We start from the raw sequence: 24187 nt of genomic DNA on the forward strand, positions 1-24187 counted from the left end.
GCAACTGAAAACAGAGTATCACCTTAAAGTCTTAAAAATCAACTATTCCTGTTTTTGTTGCTGTTGTTATTAAGGTTTTCAGTAATTTTATCTTAGATCCAGGTTGTGTTGAGGGCCTAAATATCATGAAAATGTTGATAGTAGAATGAGGCAAACATCTTTTTACATAATTAAGCAGCATTCATAAGAAGACTAAGTAAAATGGATACAGCGGTTTTTAGTTTTCAGATTTTAGGCTTTGATTCAACCCTTTGATTACCAGAGCTCCTGTGTATGGTAAAACTCATTGAAATTTCAGGTTTTTAGCCATTTTCCCGTTGGAAACTCTAGTAAATAGTAAAAGGACCACAGAACAGGCATCCTCAGCGTATGGTCTGAACCATCTGTAAACTGGATATCCAGACCACAGTCAAGAACCCAGGCAGAGTTTTCCTTTGCAATAGTTGTCTGCATCCTTCCCGCCCGCCCCCCTCCCCCCATTGGTACATGATTTGCATGTATAGGTTCATGTTGCAGATTTCATACGTTTAAAGTTGCTTTTCCACCCCTTGCTGTCTCTGACATTCATGTTTATGCATTTCAATATAAGAATGTGTCATCAGTGATGTGAAATCAGTTTTCTTGTGAACAAATGCTCATATTCAGACCCATATAAATTAGACTGCTTTGAAATACCTCGTGGGCCCTGTCTCAGATGTCTACCCATTGAGGTGGTCTTGAATGGCAGCCTCGACTTAATTTCGTAAATTTCGTTATTTATGCATAAGTGGTTATCTCCAGCAGCCCCACACAACTTCTCCCTGGAAGCCTTTATTTGCTGCTGACCCTGTGCTCAGTGATACGTAACAACAGTTTGCAGTGGTGGGGATGGAAGAGGGCAGCCCCTCTGCAGGAATGTAAACTAGACCTAGGAGATGCGTGAACATCCTGGTAACTTAAATTTTCCTTTTTTGTTTCTCCATTTCACTTAATGATTTTCTATGTATTGTTGCAGACATCTCAACAGTGAGCATGCGCTGGACGATAGAAGTACAGCCCAATGTAGAGTACAAATGCAGGTTGTACAGCAGTTAGAGCTACAGGTAAAAACCACATTTATTTTTGATATTACCTCAGTATTCCTCCACTTCCAAATTTCTGTAGTGTTCTGTAATGAGTTCCTGTGTACTCATTATTGAATGGAAGGTTCAAAATCTGATGTTGTCCTTTCTTTTCTTTGATCTTCTTTTATGTTATTGTATTTTATTTATTTTCCTCTTTGGGAAGGTTCAGCTTCAGTTCATTCTTGGACACTGCTGCTCAGACATCTCACAGTTCTGTGCATCTCTGTGTATGCCGCCAAGCCTCAGCCACTGCTTTTTAGCTTTTCCATCTCTCTCTCACTTGACCTCCCTTCTCTCTTTTCCTTTTTAAGTTTACTGGTTATCTGTTGTTGGTCTGAGCCCCCCCTGTTGCTAATACTATTAACCCGAAGTTAGGAAGACAAGCTGGGGAGAGATGTGGGGAGTGAATGAATGGAGAGCAAGCGAGAGAGAACATGAGTGTGGGCAACACGGGGCAAGCCAGTACACATGCAAGCCTGTTTGCCAAAGTTAAAATGGAAAGTATATGTGGATTTATGCATCATCTTTCATTGTCCCCCTTGTCTCTCCATCACTGAGAACAACTGAGAGTTCATTATACATTTTAAATACGTACACACATCCACACATACATACAAACGTATATTTAGGTACATACAATATATATCATGTGCATACCATTTATATAGAGAGAGGGAGAGAATCATGTGTTTGGGAATCCACTGGGCCATGAAGAACATATTTTATGATTACAGAAAATTAACTTGTGCAGATTTTCCTGTGGATCACATTTGGTTGGGGTGCATTTTAAACGTGAGTTCTACTTCCTGATGTAACTTGTTGATGAAGCACCATGTTTTAGCAGTCGTTCCCTCCTTGGTATAATTAATAGAAAATTAGTTTCTAAAAGTAAAAATTGGGTCAGAAATGGATATTATTAAAATGTACAATTGCACAAGGCTGACCCTACAAACCCCATTTATGCAGCCGAGTTCCAAAATGCTTTTGAGTGCTTGATGACTCACTGTGGCTTCTTCCTCTGGCTGGTTTAGTGTAGGCAAGAGGTTAGCCGACTCGGGGAAATTAAAACAATGTTGTACATTATATTGTTACCAGCCATTGAAAAGCCTATTTTGTATGCAAGACAGCAATGCCGAGATATATGTGAAGAGCCCTGGGCTAAGTACAGTAGATAATTACATCTGGAATTTTACTGAGTTAAGTCATTTATAGCTTCAAATAGTTGCAGAGAAAAATCAGCCAAAACACACTTAAAACTTTTTGTTGTGACTTTCCAGGATAGAAAGAATTTTTTTTTAATTAGTTATGATGGATCACTTATTATTAATTTTTTTTTTAGTTAGTATGTGTTGAAAGTTATTTTAAGTATTTTTGCATTCAGACTATAGATATGAACTTACTAGGACAGTGGGGTATTTATCCAGGCAAAGGGCACATTGTAAACCTCCCCTCCCCCCCCCAAATTCTTAGATAAGTCTTTGGAAACATATTTAAATTCAACATGCTTACTGAGAAGGAAAGAAGGAGTGTATTTATCTCACTCCCAGAGTTCACTTGTGATTAAAGCATGGGAAGCCCCTGAAGGGCTGGATTGAATAGGACCAGCACTATGGCTGTTGCTTCCTGAACTTACATGTTCAGTGGTGGTGGTGTTTTTATAAAGTGGTCCAGATTCTTGCATTTATGTATTTAATTGATGAAATTCTTAATGATCAGCCAGAATAAATTATTGAACAGAGCTGTCATGGTTCGCCTAAGTTGGCATTCCAGACTGCAGATTTTGAGTGCAAGGCCACGATTAACTAACCTTTTACCCATTATCCCTCATTATCCAAAAGCAGCAGTTGGGAGAAGGAAAGGAGTTAGATGATCAGTAAGTCAGATGGTTATCTCCTGGTAGCATTAATGTTTTGTTTTGGTGAATGTGGCCTGGCAATGGTACAGACCTATATGATGGTTCTTAGATTCTTTGCGGATTTCGTTTATTCATAGATGTCCCTTCATCCTCCAGTCCCACCTCAAACCCAAGGCAGGTTTTTCAGCTTTTAATAAGAATCAGAGATGCTCATCTTTCTGCAAGTTACTGTTGGTAGTTACCTGTGATATTCCTTATGATATTTTTTGAACACCTTTGCTTTAATGGAAGTTGGCAGGACTGGTTCTGAAGAGTTCCATTTCTTCCAAGCTTGTGAGGATTGCTAGAAGGATGACAGAGAACTGCAGCCCCTGGGCCACATCTGATGAGCTAAGACAGGTTTTTGCATTTTGAATAGTTGGGGCGAGGGAGGTAAGATTCACAAGAAGAATGAACTACATGAAATTCAGATCTCAGTGTCCGTGTGTAAGGTTGTATTGGAACATGGCCATGCCCTTTGATTATGCATTATGTGTGGCTGCTTTTGCTGTACAACAGAAAAGTTGAGTAATCGCAACAGAATCCCTATGGCCTAAAAGCTGAAAATCCCTAAACCTGAAAATGTTTACTCTCTGGCTGGTCCTTGCAGAAAAAGTTTCCTAAGCAATCCTTAGTCTAGAGAATCAAAAAAACAACTGGCATCACATTCTTAGCAACTTGTCCTCATAGGTTCCCGGCTTCCTAAGGGCCAGCTCACCCCTTTTACTTCATTCTTCTTCCCCTTGGTGTGTAAAACCAGTGTCACCATATTGGTCAGGTTCCCCGGAGGGCAGCTTTACATGCCAGTCCTTGCTGCTGTTGGTGGTCCTGGAGAGCTAGCTGAGGGGTATTCATCCATCCATCCATTTATCTACTTATGCATTTAGCAGACATCACCCCAAGCCTATACTGTGGAAGAACCTTGTTGGAGCCACCAAGGAGTGAAAGAATGAGGCAGACAGATGGGGCTGTCCTCCTGGTTCTTAAATTCTAGGGGAAAAAAAAAATAGATTGTAAGTAAGTCTCCAGTGGCACTGTTGATTCACTGGGTAGTGCTTGCTCTCAGTAATGCATTTTTGAAAACTCCAGAAACATGCTCAGAAGACTTCAGTGAAAGATTAGGGCCATACCCAAACAGTGATTATTTAATCTAATGAAATACACAAGAAAATGTTAGCAGTTTTTAGTACTGAAGGAACCCACGCCCGACGCCCTTATCAACGATTAGGCGGACAGTATTTGGATTGCACAGAGTTTGGTGTAGAAAACAGTTAGACTCACAGCCACTCATTTGAGGTTTCCTGTTTCTCTGATATTTGTATTTCCGTGTTTGTGCTACCCCATTTGCCACTTGATGCACCTTGTCTGGATTTGTAATTGGCTAATGTTGTGCCCGTAGAGTCTGAGGTATTGGGGAAGCGACGTCTGTGCAGCAGCAGGAGTGTGTGAAGAGGTGCTCTGTGTCTCAGCAACCTTTCTGTCTTGTTTCCCATTGACATTGGCCCCCGCTACACACACCCCCTCTGCTCAGCATGATGTATCTGCTCTGTAGAGGGGTGCTCTGCACATACTGACCTAAAAGGGCTATTTCTGTTTCCCTTAAAGCATTTCCTGGTCCAGGAAATACCTGAATTTCCAAGTTATCTCAAAGTCTATTACACAATTACCGCGTATTAACTTGAATTTGAAAACTGTTTGCACCTCTGAGCACAACAGGAAAGAGCAATCAAGACCTGAGCATATTCCCAAAGGGCAATCACTCAGAAGAGGAGGAGACAGCCCGCCCGGATTCTCTCAGCAGAGCAGTACTGAGGCCTCTGGCGTTTACTCTGGGGGCAAGGTCACACGTGTGCCCCCATTGGAAAAACAAACCCAATAAGCTCAAATTGGATCTTAGAGTAGAGATCACCAGAGGTTCATTATGTCTACCCTGGAGAATCACTGTGAAAGGATTGCACTGAAGAATTTGGGAGGGCAGCATCAGTCCCAGATGTGACCAAAACCAGGGAAAGCCCTGGAGTGCTGTCCCGTGTAGCTTGCCAGACCCCAAATCTAAACCCCAGAAACCTCAACTCTGACCCCAAACAGGAGGTCTTGGTGTTTCTTACCTGCAGTCAAACCTCCATAAAAGAATTCGATTCAGTTTTTTAAAAAGATCACCTCGCTTGCCTCAGGGGATAGAGGCGGGGCTGCTTTCCCTTCCTGGTGTTATCTGCATTTGAGCCAAATGGAGAAGCCTTTAAGATTCTCACGGCAGAGTTCAAGCCACCAAGCAGAAATTGGGATGTTGGATTATGGAGTCGAATTTAGACCTATCTGTGCAGCACTGTGGGTGAGAGGCATCTGTCCTGTGTGTGTTTTTATTGGAAGATATCAAAATATATACTGCACGTTCTCTTAGGGGACTTTTTACGTAGAACTTGTTGACGGTGAAATGATGGTTAATTCAGTTCTTATGTTACACCCTGTTACTGGTTTCACTGAGGGAAGAGGGTATTACCTCACTGAGGGAAGAGGGTAATACCTTAGTGGGTATTCAAAGCCTTTTTGAATATTTCTGAGTTCATTTCATTATTACAAAGGCAGTTGTAATTTTTTGACATTTATCAATGGACTGGATGGGGATTAACCTCAGCTGTTACCAGGAAGCCGAGAAATTACATGAGGTCCTACCCTGGACACTTGGGCGCCTAGCATGAAGACAGATGGACACCATAGAAATCATTTGGATTGAGGACAGGGAATGTCCTTTTTGAGGTCAGGGAATGTATTTTAAGATTGCATCTGTTAGATGTTCTCTGTTGACAGATTTTTCTGGACAATAGGCAGTCATGGAAATGAGTTAGGACTGGAGGAGGAAAAATCCCCACAATCCGTATGTGTGGTCTTATGTGGGTCATGAAATGTCCAGCTCCCTGCCCCACAGGGCAAGGACGCCAGAGGTGGGAACATGATGAGTGTCTGGTTGCCCACCCCCAGCGCCACGGCCAGGGCTGTACAGAAGCACCCAAAGGTTCCTTCTGAGAGTTGAGCACCTACTGTCCCCTGGATTTAAATCCGTACTCATCCCATTATCTGGGTTCATTCGCCTGGGAGGGAGACGCTTGTGAGCTTTCTCAATCGTTCAGTTGGCGATGAGATCACACAAAAGATATCTCAGTGGCCGGGTCAGAATTCCATTTTGGGAAAAGGGAAGGGCATCTGATTTAACAGACAATAGGAAAAAAAGAAGTCTGCGGATGGACTTAATCTGTCTTAGAAAGCTGAGACGTTCATGGTATCAATACATATTTATTTTTTATATTTATTTAATTTATTTATTTATTCAATTTAATTCTGCTTTGTGACCATGTAACCTTGCTCAGTCATTAGCTCATCCTCTTTGGTGTATAAAGACGGGCTTGGAAAGAAAGAAAAAAGAAGCCTTGAAGGTTTGGCCTGTTCATCGTGTCCAGGGCTCCGCATGTGTCAGGCGCAGGACCCAGGACAAGTTTCCTACAACCCCTCAGCCCCAAGACCCTTTAAAGTGAATACTGAAAGCAACCAAGGAGCATAGGAGCCACCCAGCTGCTGGGGAAGATCTGCTTGGCCCTGGCAGGGGTGGGGGTGGAGGGATGTGGACCTGTTATCCACGACTCATTTGATTCCATGCAGTCACTGTTTATCAGGCACCTGGTGTATTCCAAGCCCTGGATATAGATAAGTATAGCGGCTTCCTCCTTCCTATAATGCAGAGCGGGTAAGACTGCTAGGTCTGTAACTGCCCTCCAGGCAGAGTTTGAGGTGGGGGAGTCACCGTGGAGGGGTCAGTGAAGAGCCTGGCAAGGACGTTCCAGGTCGCAGGAGCCACTTGAGGGATGTGCCTAGGTTGTGGGGTGAGGGAGACTGAGAGTGGAGGGATGTTGGGCTCTTTGTAAAATTAATCTCTCTGTTAACAGGATGTGATGGTGACCAGTCGCTGCAGTTTGCTTTCCTGGGACTTGGGGGTTCCTGAGACTTGGGGTCTTCTGTTTCAGAACGGGGAGAGTCCTGAGCAAACTGGGATGAGTTGGTTACCCTCATGATCTGTTTGAATCCATTGGCTGTAGAAAATATCTAGTATGCCCATGTTCTGCTTGTTGCATTAAGGAGCTCGAAAACCATTTGAAAGAATGTTTATCAAGCCCCTACTCTATAGCCAAGACGCTGTCCTAGTGAATTTACCCTCAGGTTCGTTGAATCCCCACAGCCCCCAATTCAAAACCGTGTTTCTTTCACCCCAAGGGTCATGTTTTAAAGGGAGACTCTAGTCAGTATGTGTCTCACACTTAATGAGCATGTTCAATGTAATATTTCTTCTTGCTGTTTGAGAAGGTGTTTCTAAGTGGATGGTGATCGTCCTCTGAGAGTCAGCATAATGCCCCCCGGCCCCCCAAAGATGAAGAAACTGAGGTGTAGAAGATCTAACTTGTTCAAAGGTGATGGGCATCTGTCTTCCTTTCTTGCTCAGTGCTGTTGGATGGCTTTGTACCCGGGGTCATCAGGGCTCTGTTAGGGAGGAGAACACTTTCCTCTACCCTTTTAAGTTCTTCTGCCTGGTCTAAGAATTCAGTTGATAGGAGAGAAAGTGAGAAAATCAAGCAAAAGTTTAGCAAGATGGTATACATGGGAGAGACCCAGGAAAACTGAGTCACCTATCAGAATGGTCCAAACCCTCGCGGTGAATACCATCTTCAGCTAAAGACAAAAGAGGGTGTTGGGAATAGGGCTTTGGAAATTCAAAGGGGAGAAGGGCAGTTCACAGGGGAATGGAAAAGTCAGTAAATAAATATTCTGTGACCACAGAGAGACAGTGGGGCGCAGAGTGGACTCTGACCTCAGGGCCCTGCAGAGTTGCCCACCCCCCACCTCCTGGCCTGTACTCTGTGCAGATCCGCTAGTGCTAGCTCTGTTCTGACAGGCCCTTGCAATTCTTTTAGGCAAAGGAAGGTCAGAGTTTCCGAGTCTTTGGGGCCATGATTCTTTTAAGCTCAAAATAATAATCTGCATGCCAGAGAGACATTTTGAAGTAGTAGGTTTTAACTTCGCTCCACCCCGCCAGGTTCTCTGCATACACCCAGGCCTTTTGCAGATCAAGGGTTTGGAAACACGGCCAGTGGGGCCGCGCTCTCCTCTGCCTCAAGGAGCTTTCTCCCCGAGAAGTTCGTGGTAGGCGGAGCCTGGGCTGGAGCTCGGTGATGCTGGGCCCACGTGGAAGGTGTCCAAATCCATCCACCCCAGGAACTGTGCGCTCCAAGAAAATGTCAGCAGGGAAGGGAGTGCACAGGCTGCAACAGCGGAGGGAGACAATCAGCCTCACACAGACGCGCCACCGTGGGGACTCATGTGATCCCTCCGCCGTCAGCAGGGCTGTTGGTGATCACACCAACTTCCGGGACGTTGGCCCGTATGTTACCTGTCTCTGATGCCCTTTGGGCCTTTCTAACCCCCTTTGAAGCGGTACTCAGGACAGCGCCTCACAACTGGGACTCCCCAGCATCCTGACTCTCTGAACAAGCTCGAAGGGTGGTGGGAACAGAGAGATGCTAACAGCATCAGAGCTTCGTGGCACCACTGCTCTGACAGGGGCCGAGGAAAAGGAGGGAGGGTCTCTGCGTGTCTCCCTTCCTCGTCTCCCCTTGGAAAACCAAGACGATTCTTTTTCATAATTTAAAATCCTGCTTTACTCGGGGAGCATTAGAATTCCTAGACTATGACAGAGTATCCGAGTGCGTCTGCTTGAAATGTCAAGAGAGTCTTTAATAATAACACGTGAGGAATGTTAAGATGGTGACAGAATACAATAAAAGTTGGGAAATTCTTCAATTGGGGTGAAATGAGCCGTAGGTTGCCTACCCGCTGAGAGCCCGAGTTGGCCTTCAAGGCCGAGTTGTGAAGGTCTGTGAATGACCACCGCTCGATAGAGTGGCTGGAAGATAGCTATTTGGTAAATACTCAGTTTGGTAGAAAAATTTAATTTCTCCTCCTTCCAGTTGCTGCCCTCCCCCCCCCCTTTTTTTTTTAACTTATTTTCCTCTTTTTGATAATATGCTCTTAAGAGACCAGGTAGCAAGATCCATTCTGCCTCCATCAGTTTTGTTGGGACTGTCAGTGTGTACCAGTGGCTGAGGGTATGGAGCACGCTCCTGCTAAGGCACACACAGTTCATAGAAGAGAGTGGTGTTTCCCCAACGCACCTCATTAAACGTGGACCCTTGGTGTCTTTATTAGAAGCGTTTACTCCTGCATCCCTCCCCTGGAGAACTGGACAAGATTAGGTCAGATCCCAGTCCCTGAAACTGGGGACCTCAGTCAACTAATCGAGGCTTGCTTCTTTGTAACCTGTGTGTGGCTAACATTGTGCACCCATGTGTGCGCACGCATACACACACCCCAGGTTCTGCCTGCGTAGGTCAGGGTAGGAGACGGGAGGGAGGCAAAGATCTGGGTTCTCAGTTGGTGTGCCAGGTGATGCCAGGGACCACCCATTTGGGAACGTCAGACCAAGCATCATGTCACCTGGGTTCTAGTCTTACTGTTGTTCCTTCCTAGCTCCACGGCCTCAGGTTAAGTTCTCCCCATGAACCTCAGTTTCCCCCCAACTCTGAAACACGGCATGAGAACCAGAGGCCTTGGAGTAGCCTCAACAGCCTGTGAAACAGAATGAGTGGCCTGGCCCCTTCCTCGCTCCATCCTCTGTAATTCTAGTGTTTTTTCTGTCTCCCAAATCCTTCACTTTTTTTGGAAGAATTCTTTTCTCATGAGTGAGAACCGCCAAATTGGTCTTAAAATGATTAGTCCTCCTGAGAGTGTAGAATATGATTGTGTTCAATGAACTTCAGCCCACGTTGCCTTTTCTCTGCTAAAAGAATGAGTGTAATCTTCTTAGCTTTTACCTTTGAAGATGGTGCATGGGGCCCCCTGGCCTTCAGCAGTTATGGAGTGATACCCCTGTTATACTCTTGGCCAGTGTTGGCGATCTGAAGGCTGACTTGAGGCCATGGGGAATAGAAGAGGGGGTGACCCGTATTAGTCAAGGGGAGAAAAAACATTTCTTTAGGACAAGGGACAGATAAAAGTGAGAACCAAGGGAATAAATCCATGAGAAATGAGCGTCATCTTTCCTAGGTTCCTGTTCCCTTCTTTAAAATGTCAAAATTCTCTTCCCAGTTCGCCCAGCTGCAAACTCCATCGAACCTCTGTTATGTTGATCCAATTTCCAAACGTCTACTTAGTCAGTAGAAGTCTAGATAGACTAGACTGATTTAACTTTACTTAAAAAAAAAAAAAATTTTTTTTTTGAGCATTCATGAAGTGCTAGGCTCTGTGCTAAGCTTGTTATGTGCAAGAATTTATTTAATCCTCAAAACAACCCTTCAAAGTTCAGAGATTATTATTCCATATTTAGAAGGAGAAGTGAAAAGCTTGAAAAGGTTACATAATGTGCTCAGCGTCTCAGAGCCAGGATTCGAATCCTTCGAAGTCTGTTAGCCCACGTCCTTTTTAACCCATTTTTGACTCTGTAGTCATTCTGCAGGATTGGTGCACCAGGTTACTAATTTAAACAGACATTGCACATGCAGCTCCCCTTACTGTTGGCCTGTTGTCATTCCTTTTAAGCTAAATACTCCTCCTGTACCCACCAGGAAAGCTCCGAGAGAGTAATTCTTTTTTCATACTACAACATAAAAGGTTGTATAAATCTGTCAGCCAGATTTTTAGGTGACCTTTGGACTGAATTTTCCATCGTTTTCTTTGCCTGTCATGGGAGTCAGTTGATAAGGGAATGCTAGACTATATTTGCTAATATTAAATGTTTGTATTCCCATATTTTAACAAAGAAGGGATGCTGTGAAAATTGATGGGGGTGTTAAGCTCATGGAATGATGGCATAAGCAAGCTGTTTGAAGGACCAGTGAGTATTGTAAATGCAAGACAGCTACTGTAGAGAGAGGAGCTGATTTCACTAGGTGTAATTTGTAGCCATTTTTGCATAAAAATAAAAAGTGAATTTGGTGAGATTTTTTTCTTTCAGTTGTCAAAAGTTTGTATTAGAACTGTTATCAATGATAAAAATCCAAAGCCCTTCCCAAGACTATATATGACATGCTAGTTTGCGCTAACAAACACAAACACAAATGTGTTTTGCCTCTTTCTGTAACCTTGCCTGTCTTCTATAGGGAAGCAGAGTTAGGGTAGTAGACTTGAGGTTGAGGCAAAATAAGGAACCTGGGTAATTCTCAAAATGAAAGATAAATCTAAGTGATATTCTTATGAAGAAAAAAGATTCCCTCCAGCAGCAAAGCACCAGGGTTGTGGAGGTGTCTGGGTGCACAGATTCTCCGTGTATGTTTGCCATGTGGTGGTACCACTTTTGACCAATAAAAGGTCAGCCTGGTAGACATTTGGACGGAACATAGAGGTAATGGTTTCTTTTGATGCTGGGAATTTGGACTTCCTTCTACTTGGTCTTTGTAATTGTTCCATCAACAATGTTTACCCCTAAATTAAGTCACGATTAATATTCATCAGACTCTTCAGTAAATATTGCCTCCCACCCTTAAATTTGTAGCATTTAGCACCACAGATGACTACTTGTTTTTAAAAAGAATAACAGAGATGCCTCCATTCCTCTGTCCCACGATAATTTTAAAACAAACCATTTTTCTTAATCTAAAAATGTTTTAGTTGTAACATTGAAGAACTTAGAACACTTACATAAAAAACAAATAACTGTAGAAAAATGCCATTGCTAACATTTTAATTGTTCTAACCGAGCCACTTTGGAAAACTGAATTCCTTTAGCATTATGTGTTCTGAGCATCTTTTAGTTTGGCTGTTCAATAACTGACTGAGGAACATAAAGTGGCTCCTAATATGGTATCATTTTCATTTCCTGTTTGTTGAAAGATAAATGCTAACACTGTAAGGCTTCCCCACCCCTACCCCCACTTCTTAATTTATTCCTCCCCGAACCACACCACAAGGGAATGAAAAGGAAAAAAAAAAAAAAATCAAATGTGATATGGCTTGAGACTGAGTCATCGAGTTAGGATAAGTTGAAAGCTTTTTCCTTCTTGTTTTTCTACTTTTTCCCTTTTCTCTGCCTTCCCCCAATTCTTGAAACATCCTCCTCCCTTAAAATGCACTTTGATTTTAAAAAGTGAGTCTTACTTGATTTGAGGGTGGGGGGAAATAATTTTAGACTTACAAAAAATTAATTGATATTTTAAAGATTTAATGTTAATTATGTGACATGGAAGGACAGAGTCCCTTCCCAATTCTAAGGCACTATTTTGGACAAATCGTCTGTAAACGTCCTGAACTGAGATTTTTTTCCATCCATTCCTCTCCTCCTTCTTCCTCCCCTCCTCCCTCCCTCTCCCGTCTCATATTAATCTCTTCTGTGGAATTTCCCCCAAATTCCGCAGCTTTTCTCTTAACTAAACCGGTATCTTTGGGGGGATACATTTCCTATCTCTTCTACAGTCATCATTATGTCCCCTATGCTCAAGTGTCTTGAACTGTTGAAGACACCCTTGTGTAGGAGACAGTCCAGGGCCAGCATAAGAAAGCAGCCTGTTAACAAATAGCATCTGAGTCCCTACTATGTACATGCAGTTAGGAACTCATGTACCTTCAGAAGAGAATGTTTTCTAGAAGGAGGAGACTTGAATTTTTGTCACAATGTGACTGGCACATAGTAGGTACTCAGATACTGAGTCCGTGAATGAGTAAACACTCTGTACATTTATTTGGAAAAGGGGACTTGTCCCCCCTTGTAGCTATCTGCCTGCCCTGTTAAAATTGCTTGCCTGGACTGTCTGCCTCTCTGTCTACTTGTAAAGAAAGATGGAGTTAATTTTGCATAAGTGTATCTGTGTGTCTAGGAGTTTCTCCACAACCACAACAGATGAATTTACGAGTTTTCAGTTCCCTAGCTCATTTTCCTTTGGCTTCCTCATGAATCAGGTTGGTTAATAGGCGTGATTCACGGTTTTGTCTTGTAGCTGTCTGTGTTACATGGGACTCCTTGGTGCCAGTAGGTCTAGGACTTCCCAGTTAAAGGCTCATGCATCTTGTGTGGAGAAATCACACACCGACACCTCCAGTACCTCGGAGTTTGGCAGTGGTCGTATAAATTTCAAACCGATTAAGCAGTGATGCAGGGGGTATGCCAGGGGGTATGTATCATTTTGGGGTATTTAAAGAGTAATTGCATCTGTATTCAAAGAAATAACAGAGCATTTTTTCTCCCTACCAGCTTGCAAAAGACAAAGAGCGCCTGCAAGCCATGATGACCCACCTGCACGTGAAGTCTACAGAACCCAAAACTGCCCCTCAGCCCGTAAGTACTGCGTGACATCCAGGGGGTACCTGACACTATTTCTTCTCTGCTTCCCTTCCGCAAGGAAGGAGGATCCCTAGTCTGGCAGCTTTGAATATTGAAAGACTTAAGTTCCATCTGGTTCTGGTTACCTTTCATGAACAGCGCAGTGTGCTGGGCATTTAGGGAGATAATACGGGATGATTCAGGCACAGTCCTCAGCCACGAGACCCCACAATCAGCTCTTCTTTGGGACAGATGAGTGATGCTACCCCAATATACTAAAACATTCTATGACAGCTCTTTGGAAGGAAAAAACAAAAACAGAACAAAAAGCAATCTTTCTGATTTCTCATTGGTGGAAACACAGAGAGAGGACTGGCAGACCAGGAAGGCAGAAGAAAAAAATGTATGTTGGCATGGTCTAGCCAAGAGACAGTGGGTATGAGAAAAGGGCTGAGGGGTGGTCCAGTCCAGTCTGAGAGGAAAGGAGGAGGAAATGTTAAAAGAGTTAGAGGCTGTAAGTACCGGAGAACATCTAATGGTTACTAGAGATGGAAGTGAAAATGACTTCTTCAAAGTGAGATCAAACGTGGTACCCTGAAATTACATCTCACTTCCAGGAATCTCTTACTACTTGCCTTATTTCCTTTTCTTTGACCTTGAAAAGTGTCGTTCAAGCACAGACAGTATCCAAGTGGAAGGGTGCTGTTGGACCCCAGATCCTGTCTTGGGCCTCACTCCCTGTTGTACCTTGATGGTTTTCAGTTATGTTTCTCATATACTTATACAGTTCTCAATATCTAGTTGCTTGAACTAATTTTTCACAATGGAGAGAGTGCTTTGCTTCTTGATTTTTAAGATTTGTAAAATTTAAGGGTACACTGCTTTTATTTGATTTTGCTTGGAGTCACTGTGTGAAAATTAATTGAGCGTTGACAATCTATAGTTAGTACCAGCAATTTTAATCAATATGCAATGATGCAGTGTAATGGCAAAGTATTGGTTTATCTGTTTTGACTGGTTTTTTTCTATAAATAAAGCAAACATACACCATATATGTATGATTTATGGTGATAGAAATAAAACAGAGTCAGACTATTAACCCAGCAAATATGGTAGCCTGCCAAGATGCAGTTGGCAGACAAAATTAATGTCTGAAACAGAACACATTACTGAGATATAGGACATAAAATCATTAAACACTTTGCACATCCATTTTTACTAGGAAAGAGCCCTTGGTTTCCATGTATTTTGCAGTAAATGGCTGTAGGACCAAACGTGTAGGCCACCCGAAAGAAAGAGTAAGGCCTTTTAGTACTGTGGAGTCATTAGTCAGCCCTGCTCTAGGTGCTATTCCTATCAACCCCTTCTTTTAATGAAGCTCCTAGAATAATGTGAACCCTGCTAAAACAAATTGGTAAGATCCTTGCATGATCCCACTGAGTTCTTCAGTGGTTTGAGCTGGTGGCAAGGGGAGCTGATCATCTTGGAACTCTCTGGACATCCTTCAGATGGTTTCCATTCATTAGGGAAATGGTTTTCTCCAGGATAAAGGGTTTGTGTCTCTAAACCCAGCGACAAGGGAGAGAATGAGATGACTTACTCCATGAATTAAAAACAGTAATATGAGGTTAGATATTAAATATGAGGATTAGAATAATGTGTGGACTCAGCACTCTAGGAATGGACTCGTTTAGGATCATGAGGCTTCTTGGTGAGAGGAGGGGGGATGAAAGCAGAAAAGGAATCGAGACGCCCTACGGGGCACTCCACGAGCCATCATGGGGCTGGGTGCAGGCCTGGAGCGCCATATACATAAGCTTCCAGAGGCCACAGAAGGGACCCTTGGGATTCTCCATGAGGACCCATGTTAAGCAGCCAGTGAACAGGGAAGAGCTGTCCTGGCGGAAACATACAGGGCAGGAAGGTTTGTCTTCATTAGTATTTAAAAAAGTGTTTTACATGCTAGAAAATTATAACTTGGAAGGGGACCTCCTCCTAAATTTATTTTTAACTGCTCTATTGAAAATTCTTTACGACTAGTCAACATTATCTCTTAGTAGCTCAGCACAGTATTTCTTTATTAAAAGAAATAGGCACGAATATTTTTGACTGAAAAATTAATAGCTTTTGAATTCATACACAGCAGGTTTTCTTTTGCAAAGAAGTCCAATATCGCTGCACAGCACTTCTATAACCATTTATTTGGAGTCCAAGTCAAACCTTTGACAGCTAGAGCAGTGCTACAAGCCAATATAAAGAACTCCAAGATGTAAACCAACAATAGGCCGCCTGTGTGAGGTTTGCCATTGTCAAATACATAGATTGTTTGGATTAGTTTATGTAAATGTACTGTTGTATTACCCTTTGGAAGAAAAAAAAAGATCACATTTGTGTGTGAAAAGTGGTTCCTTTCACAGGCAGCATTATAAATCCCTTATCCTTTAACTTACATGTAAGAAGTAAAAATTGGTGCCTGACAAGCAGATATTGTGTGACACTCTGTTGCCAGAGAGAACCTGCCTTCTTTTCATTTATTTGAAAATAGAAAATTTTATTATAGATACCATCTTATAAATCAGGAATTATTAAAATATGTATAGGTGAGGCATTGGGAAATTAATTATAAAAGGTAGACATGTAGTGTTTTGCACACATTTTTACTTCCTTGCTGTAAAAAGGGGAGGGGGCACAGGCATAGAGCAAACCCTCAATTCTTTCAACTTTAGGGATATAGAGTTATCTGATCAGTTCTAAGGTGTAAAAGACTCCCCTTTGCCTGTAATTAATTTATTCCTCCCAAAATAATAGAATGCACAGTGTATGTTCAGACGCACATCCTCCTAGACTCTGATTTGAAAGAAGCAGTTCCTGGGATTCAGATCTAACCCTTGCTGGGGACGCTCATGTTAGAGTCTTGCCAGGAAGTTTGTGAAGTTTTTTTCTTTTTTCCATTTCTGTTTAAAAGGAACTTGGTGTTTATTTTAAAATCCTTAGTCACTAAGTGATAGAATGCTTTGCTGTAAACGTTGCTTTTCACTAAATGCCATTTGGGTGGTAAGTGTCGTTTGCTGTGTCCAGTCATCCAGCCAGTTCCCATTTCACTGCATCACAGAAACTGCCAAAACCTTCTTGGATTGTTCTGACATCAGCCCCTAGACGTGTTTGCTGGATCCTGTTGTGGAATTCATGTTCCCATTTGGCTTGTCAGAGGATATTCTCATCTGGGGAGAGTCCCAAGTTTTCAGACGTGGGTCTGACCTCGACCCCTCACCCTGGGAAGCATCTAGGTGAGCTGAACAGGGGTTCACGGGCGTCCTGTTCCACAGGTGCCTCCTGTAGCGTCTCTCCCTGCTTGCTTGAAAGTCTTCTAAAAGGAGAAAAACCTCTCCTTTTGTAATCATACCCAGGACTCAAATTGCAGTGCGCGGTGTTTTTGTAAAGAGAATTTCTGAATTTAAAATCAAAGTAATTGCATCAGTGAATATTTGTGGAACGTGCGACTGGGAAACACAGGGTAGGAGAATAGGACGGACCGTGCTGCCCTCGAGTGTGTCTTGTGGGAGAGCTGCGCTCCACGTGACTGTGTGACCACCGTCCCTGGCAGTGGGAGAGAGGAAGACTCATGGCACCAGTGCCATCTGAGATGCGACGTAAAAGAGGAATGGGAAGGAGAAGGAAATCCGCGTTCATGCTTCCTGCCGAGGGTTAAGATAGGTGCAGGTGTTTGAGAAAGGGAACTGGGAGAGGAAAGTCTGTGATGAAGATCAGAGTGGAGGAAGGCAAAGAGTAGCCGATGTCAGCCAAAAGAAGCTTTTGATTTGTAATGTTATTTGTAAGCTTTTAATGTTACTAAGGCTGGGCCACGTTTACCAGAGCAGCTGCAGATTCTAGCACGGGAGTTACACAGTGGTTAAAGCTGGACCTGTCACGTGGTCAGAATGGCCACGAGTGTTGTAGGCTGCGTTTCCAAAGATTCATCTCTTTTCCAAGTGCAGAGGAGCACAAGTGAAAAATCAAGGCATCGTAAACTGTCCTAATGAGAGTGATATTCTTTTGTTCCCAATGCAGTACCAGTAATGTTCTCGAGCTAAACAGCACCATGGGTTGCTTGAGGGCGAATTCTCCATGGAGAATTTCCTGAGATGTTTCTTTGGAGGGAGGCCGCACTCAGAGGATAAAACAATAACCACCACTACCCCTGAGAAGCATGTCTGTATTAATACTTGATTAAGTTGTTAAGGAGTTTTGAAAAAGACTTTTTCACTATCGTAATGTCGGGAAGATACTGTAAATCATATTTTATAATCTTGAGAACATGAGAGGTAGGTTTAGCTTTAGGGTATTCCTACCCTCCAGAGAACAGCTCCCAACCCTGGTGAAACCACATTCCTTCAGGTTTGGTGGGCAAGTAACTACAGTGTAGGTAGAATCTCCTTTCTGAAAATGTTATAAAACACAGGAACTTGGCTATTTGAAGCGAAAGGCAGTATTAGATTTTCCTTTGTACACAGTCTCTTTTCCTCCAACCATAGCAATTAGGACTGTTTGGAAGTAGTTCTTAGCTACTATAAAAACTGTGTGTGTCCCCCACCAGCCCCCCAAAAGTGGAGGGGGGGTCCTTTAACTCTTAATGAAATGGATGATCCTGTGGGCTATTGGCTGCAGCCTGGCTGTTGAGTTGGAGAAGTAATTTGAGGCTGTCATAAAAAGAGATTTGCAAAAACAAGCAATGTTTACATATGGTTTCTCGTGAAGCCCCCGTGCTGAGGTTCGGTGTCAGTGGCGATCGCCTTCTCAGTCACTGTCCTAGACGGGCCCAGATCTCAGGCGGTGGTGGGACTAGGCGGATGGAGTTGTGCTCAAGGTCACCCCCTGCCCAGCAACACCCACCTACCCCGCCCCGCGGTCTGGGAACATCCCTCTGGTTCCTCCATCTTCAGAAAGGCCATCTCTGACCGCAAGGGATCCGTGTCTAGAATTCACCTGCTCAGGTCAGTCAAACCAGCAACAAAAAAACGAGTGGGCACAAGAGTCCCTACTGAGCAGCGGGTCCCTCAGAGTCTGGGTTTCAGGTTTGCCTTTTGTTCTCAGAATCTGTTCTGAAACAAGGCAGGAACACAAACAAAAACACACAGGAATTCTGATGGGAATCCTTACGACAAGTCTGTTTCTGTCCTGGGTTTACTTCAGCAGTGCGTTGATTTTTTAAAAAATGGGAGTGACTCACCGTCTTCTAAAGACAGAGCAGAGGTTACTGTTTAAAAACGAAAAGATAAATCTTTCTTTCACAGAGGGGCTCAGCAGAATATTGAGTATTGGGCAGCTGATGCGGTTCCAGTTGTTTGGATGGGTAAGATTTCTAGGAGAGTCCCCCTGGAACTGTCCTGGGAGAAAAACCGAGAGTTGAGAGTGGACAGAAATTAAAAAATAAAATAAAAAACCCTATGGCAATCTGAAGTGACATAAGAATTCAGCTTTTGGCTGGCGTTTCAGAGATTATCTTTGCCGAAATCATCACATGATGGAAACTCGCCATGTAGAAAATATCAGAGTTACTAACTTTTCTAAACATAGCAACTTCTTTTTAAATAGAAAATGAACACAATCTGAAAAATAGGAAAAGAAACCCTCCCAGTCCCATCCCTTCCTGCTCTAGGCCCCAAGAAAAAATTCTGTCTTCCAACCTGAGCTACAGTCGGAATGAAGCACTTGTGCGTTCATTTTTAATTGATGAATGTTTTAAGCTTTAGTAGTTTACAATTCAGATGAATCTTTCAAGACTACAGCACATCTCTCACTGTTCCCAGTTTGCTCTTCTAAGTCTGTAATTAATTTGGGGGGGGGTTTGGTGGAGGGGTCCCCCTTTTTTCAGAGAGACCTTAATTAAAAGAGCAGGTTTGGTTTGAACACAGAACCTGTCTTGAAACGTTCCCCCAGCTCCATCTTCTCACCCCCTAGTGACCTTCCTCCCCAGAGATGGTTTCTCCTCGAGACCAGCATGTGATCATGCAGCCGGAGTTTAAAAGTTAAGAAACTTCGATCACACTTGACAAGGTTGACATTTCATTAACTTGTTGGTTCAGCCTTCAAATGATTTCACGAGGCGAAGCCCCCTCTATTTGGAGTTTACAGCTTTTTGTTCTTCCTTCCCTCACAGGCTACAGTCGTGTTTAATTTGGAATCAGGGCTCCTTTGGCAAATTAGCAATTAGAACAATTTTGTGGGAATATGTATATGTGTCATTAGTTTCCCTGCAAATTAATAGCAAGGGCAGAGGTCAGGCAGAAATTTTCCACTTGACTGCAGTTCCTCTATGGAGACTTGGCACTTGGTTCTGGAACAGCCACAGCTGCTCTCAGCCACCCTCTTCCTCTCCGAACTGTCTTTTAATTAGTTTACCTCATAGCCATCATTACAAATATTACTGCCTCCCCTCCTCGAAATAAAATCACTGTTTCTACAAAATATTCCCGTGACATCTTGCACTAGTGTGCATTGATGGTGGGTCAGTCGATTGCAGCATTTAATCATTAGATCACCTCCATCCACGTCTCCTAATGAGGGTCTTTACAATATATTTTTATCTGGTAATTAGCCGAGATTGGCTGCTTCCTCTGTGGCTTATTAGAGACAGCCCAGCGGTGGGTGTGAATCACGGTGTCATTTGTCAAGCCTGGTAAAAATCCCCTCTCTGCTCTCTCCTGGCTTGGTGTTGATTTCCCCTGGTTACCTGTGTTTCACAGTCTCCAGAAAATTCAGCTGCCTCTCTGTTGTCAGGGATTGTGCTAACCGGGAGGGATTTTCTGTTTTACTGTTGCTTTTGGGGTAGAAACGGTCCAAGTCTTAAGACCTTTGCCAGAGCTGCAAGAATGACATTCTTTTCACGTTTTATGACTTCGTACCCATATTGTGGGGCTTGTCTGTTCTTGTAGGTGAGCTCCCAAAAGATGGGCCTGCACTTGCTGAATGTTTCTGTGAGTTTGGGCTTTTGGCAGTGAGCTAGAACCCAGTGGACTTGATGATCTTCCTCACAAAACTGGAAAGGACCATGCATATTTCTTGAGGACATTGTATTTATATTATCATTTTCATTACCTTTTAAAGAGCACTGTGGTGTTTAGGGTAATGTTCTTCAGCCAAGAAGCCAGAAAGCAGAGTGGGTTCTCGGAATTGTTTTATGATTGTGATGCCTGTTTTCCCTTCATCAGTGTCTGCGTTTGATGGTAAGCCCTCCAAGGGCAGCAGTCGCCTGCTCTCTTCCTGTTTTGGTCATTGCAGTTTCCATTGCCGTCGTCTGCTCGGAAATATTTATTGAATGCCATTCATAAGCAGGATAAAAGCTAATCCCCAGGTCCTTTCCAAAAATGAGCATGTTGAAAAAAGAACCTGACTCGTGTTTATTTTTCCCATTATCTGGGCAGAAGGAGAATATTATACAGAGGGCCTAGAATCACAAGTGTGTATTCGATTTTGAGTCCGGATTGTGAATATGGGCAAGTTATTTAATCTCTGATGAGACCCTGTCTGCTTCTCTGTAAAATAGTAGTGCAGCATCTCAAGTATCCGTGATGGCGTGAGAACTTCAGTGAAGCCAGGCAGTGGCAAGGGGCTTACCACATTGTGTTTGCAGATGGCGCCCATGACTTTCCTGGGCATTCAGGTACTCTTAGGCCTGACAGCATCTGCTTTTTACAAGTTGTGTATTCATGAGCATTAGACCAGCTGCTTGGGCTGTTGGATGTTTAGATATACTGTTTCTCTGCTTGGTCAGTGAGTGGGGCCCAAGGTGAAGAGGTGGTTGCCCCTGCCTTCCCCCGTGACCCCCAGATCAGTTCCATCCTGTAAGTGCTCTGCAAGACTTTAGCACTTGCTCTGCAAATGTGTGTCCTGAAGTTGCCAGCATTGGTGAAAAAGAGCTCCCAGCGTCTGCCCAGCTTACCGGGGGATTCCTAAGGATGGTGCCATCTCCATAGCTTGCTCTTATCAGGTAGCAGGGAGCCTGGGGTAGGAATTGGGTGGAGCTGGGAGGAGTGTGTCTGGTGTTGGCTGAGTCAGCATTTCAAGGGAGGAATAAAAAGGAAAACCCAACCCAAAGCCTCACCCAGTATTCAGTTTCCAGCACCATGTTTATCTTTTTCTGTCAGTATTTCCTCAACAGTATTTGACATTTCTCACTACTAGGACATGAGAAAGGTTGAGTCTTCCTAACAAATTGGACCTCTGTTTTTATCTGTTTTTTGATTAGATCTCAGAGGAATCTAATTTTTAATAGTTTCTACAAATAATGCTTTAGATTTAGGACTCTTGCAGTGGTGAAACAGACTTAATTTGTTAAGTGATTCAAAATTTGGTTTCAGGCAGATTTTCATACTGTTAGTGAACCCAGGTCTAGCTGCTCACCACTCAAAAGCCGGTAAATTGGCCAAGTGGGTGGAAAGGAAAGCTTGCTTTATTTTGGATGTCAGCAACGGGGAGTGGGGGGAGGCGCCTGTCCAAAGGCCAACTCCCTCCGCTGATAATCAGGGGGCAAGAGTTTTTATAGACAGACACAGGGGGCTACATGCAGAAACAGCACAGTCAGCTCTGACAGTCATCTTGAAGTTGGTCATCGGTGGTCTGCCCAGCATCATCTTGATTGTTTTCAGTAGTTAATCTTCATTTCCAGGGTCGATCAGTTCCCATTTCCTTGAGGCCATTTCCTGGGACTGTGGCAGCTTCTGTCATGGCTACATTCTGGCCATCATGTAGTTAACTTCTCTTGCCTGGTGGGGATTTCAGTATCTGCAAAACAGCTTGCAGGACATGGCTCAGAATAGTATCCATAGCCCCTGAGGAGGGACTAAAGGTCTGTGACTGTGCCTCGTGGCTGCAGTATTACTATCGGGTCTCCTCTGTTTTCCTGTGTTTCTTCTGCGTGTTCTTACTTTTCTGATCAAGCTTATTCCTTGGCTAAGGCTTCTCCACAGGCAGGCAAGGACATGGTGGGTGGGAATGAGGACCACAGGCTCCTGCTCCACTTTGATACCAAGTAATCCTGCTCTGCTAAGCTCTTTTGGATTGGAGGTAGCTGCAGGTTTCTGCCTGGAAAATCCCATGGATGGAGGAGCCTGGTAGGCTGCAGTCCATGGGGTCCCTAAGAGTCAGACACGACTGAGCGACTTCACTTTCTCTTTTCACCTTCATGCATTGGAGAAGGAAATGGCAACCCACTCCAGTGTTCTTGCCTGGAGAATCCCAGGGATGGGGGAGCCTGGTGGGCAGCCGTCTATGGGGTCACGCAGAGTCGGACACGACTGAAGCGACTTAGCAGAAGCAGCAGCAGGTTTCTGAGAGAGCACTTCTGGGTAAACTGCAAGAACTGTGTCGAAAACAACCAAGTTCTTCAGTGGAGCCAGATACAGTGTTTCAGTAGCAAGCAGATTTTTGAAGGGTGGGGGGAGGATAGGCTTATATTTCCAGTGTTTTTAAGAGAAACACTTCAAGGCAAAGGCAAAATAGGTAATAGGAAGGAAGCCCCAAAACAGGACTCGTTCGTCTTCCCCCATGCTACTGCAAATAACTAGTAGGTATTTCTTTACTTGAAGCACTAGATTACTCCATTTTGTTACTACACATTTGAAATTAGAAGGAAAAAAATGAGATTTTATTTTTTATAGTTCCAGATCTCTCCTATGCCATGTTTGTTTTAAATGAACAGATTCCAATCCTGTATTGGATAGAGTTTAACGAAGATGACACATAAAGCTTTCAAAGAGGAGTCTCTGCCAGCTGATGGAGCTAAATGAATGTTTAGTGGATTGGTTCCACTCTTTTTAATAGGTCATGGGCCAGGCCTTTCTGCAGTAGTTCTCAACCCTGAAGTTTCATCATGGAGTTGAGTGAGCCTGTCCCAGTGTGGTGCAGCCACTGGCAACATGTGGCTGTTTAAATAAAATTTTGACTTTTATTGAGAGTAAGTAAAAATAGTGTCTCTGTTGTACTAGCCCAATTCAGAAAGGTTTGTCACAGAGCTCAGGTCAATACCATTGTATCATCATTGTATCATCTCAACTGGTGTTTCCTGAAGCATCAGTATTCTTTGGGGCTACACGGACTCTCTCTCCCTCTTCCAGCTTTACCAGGCATCTAGGCTATAAAAGAGGGGTGTGAAGTTGTGATTAAAGAAACATCATGACCCAGAATTTCTCACACTCATCAGGCTAGGTAACCCCTTTTGTGTCTGTAAATACTTAGTTAACTGTCTTCGAAAAAAAAAAAAAAAACTGTCTCAGCAATAGGAAAGGAGAACATTGCAAGAGATATTTAATAACCTATATGTGGAAAGAATCTGAAAAAGGATATGTGTGTGGATCTGAATCACTTAGCTGTGTACCTGTAAGTCAACTACAATAAAAAGAATCATAGGAAAGGATGCTAGAAATTTTAATAAACAGCTTTTACATGGGAAGTCCCTCCTGTTTCAGCTGGTGATAAACGTCTACGTAGAGGCCTAGCGCTGGCCAGGCCTCCCCGTGTCATTCCCGCTGGGCCTCGGTGCGCTCTCGGTGGCTCTTCTAAGCATTCTCCCTTTCCTCACAGCTGAACCTGGTGTCCAGCGTCACCCTCTCCAAGTCTGCGTCAGAGGCTTCTCCACAGAGCTTACCTCACACTCCTACGACCCCCACCGCCCCCATCACTCCCGCCACCCAAGGCCCCTCCGTCATCACCACCACCAGCATGCACACGGTGGGCCCCATCCGCAGGCGGTACTCAGACAAATACAACGTGCCCATCTCTTCAGGTAGATCCTCTATTTTTGCCTCACATAGAGTTGTAATCAGCAGTGCTTGTCGACCAGCC

The 24187-nt window shown here is 43.6% G+C and overlaps 1 protein-coding gene across 30 annotated transcripts in view; it reads left to right on the forward strand.

The window, feature by feature from the left end:
• Nucleotides 1-24187, forward strand: part of FOXP1 (forkhead box P1) — a 627940-nt gene that overhangs the window by 582723 nt on the left and 21030 nt on the right. For all 30 annotated transcript variants that reach the window (XM_059879649.1, XM_059879647.1, XM_059879650.1 and 27 more), the window contains 3 exons: nucleotides 995-1082; nucleotides 13280-13363; nucleotides 23927-24128. In XM_059879649.1, the coding sequence (XP_059735632.1) occupies nucleotides 995-1082; nucleotides 13280-13363; nucleotides 23927-24128 (374 nt within the window). The remainder of the gene's footprint in view (nucleotides 1-994; nucleotides 1083-13279; nucleotides 13364-23926; nucleotides 24129-24187) is intronic.

Source organism: Bos taurus, chromosome 22, assembly GCF_002263795.3.
Source record: "Bos taurus isolate L1 Dominette 01449 registration number 42190680 breed Hereford chromosome 22, ARS-UCD2.0, whole genome shotgun sequence".
Classification (NCBI taxonomy): Eukaryota; Metazoa; Chordata; class Mammalia; order Artiodactyla; family Bovidae; genus Bos; species Bos taurus.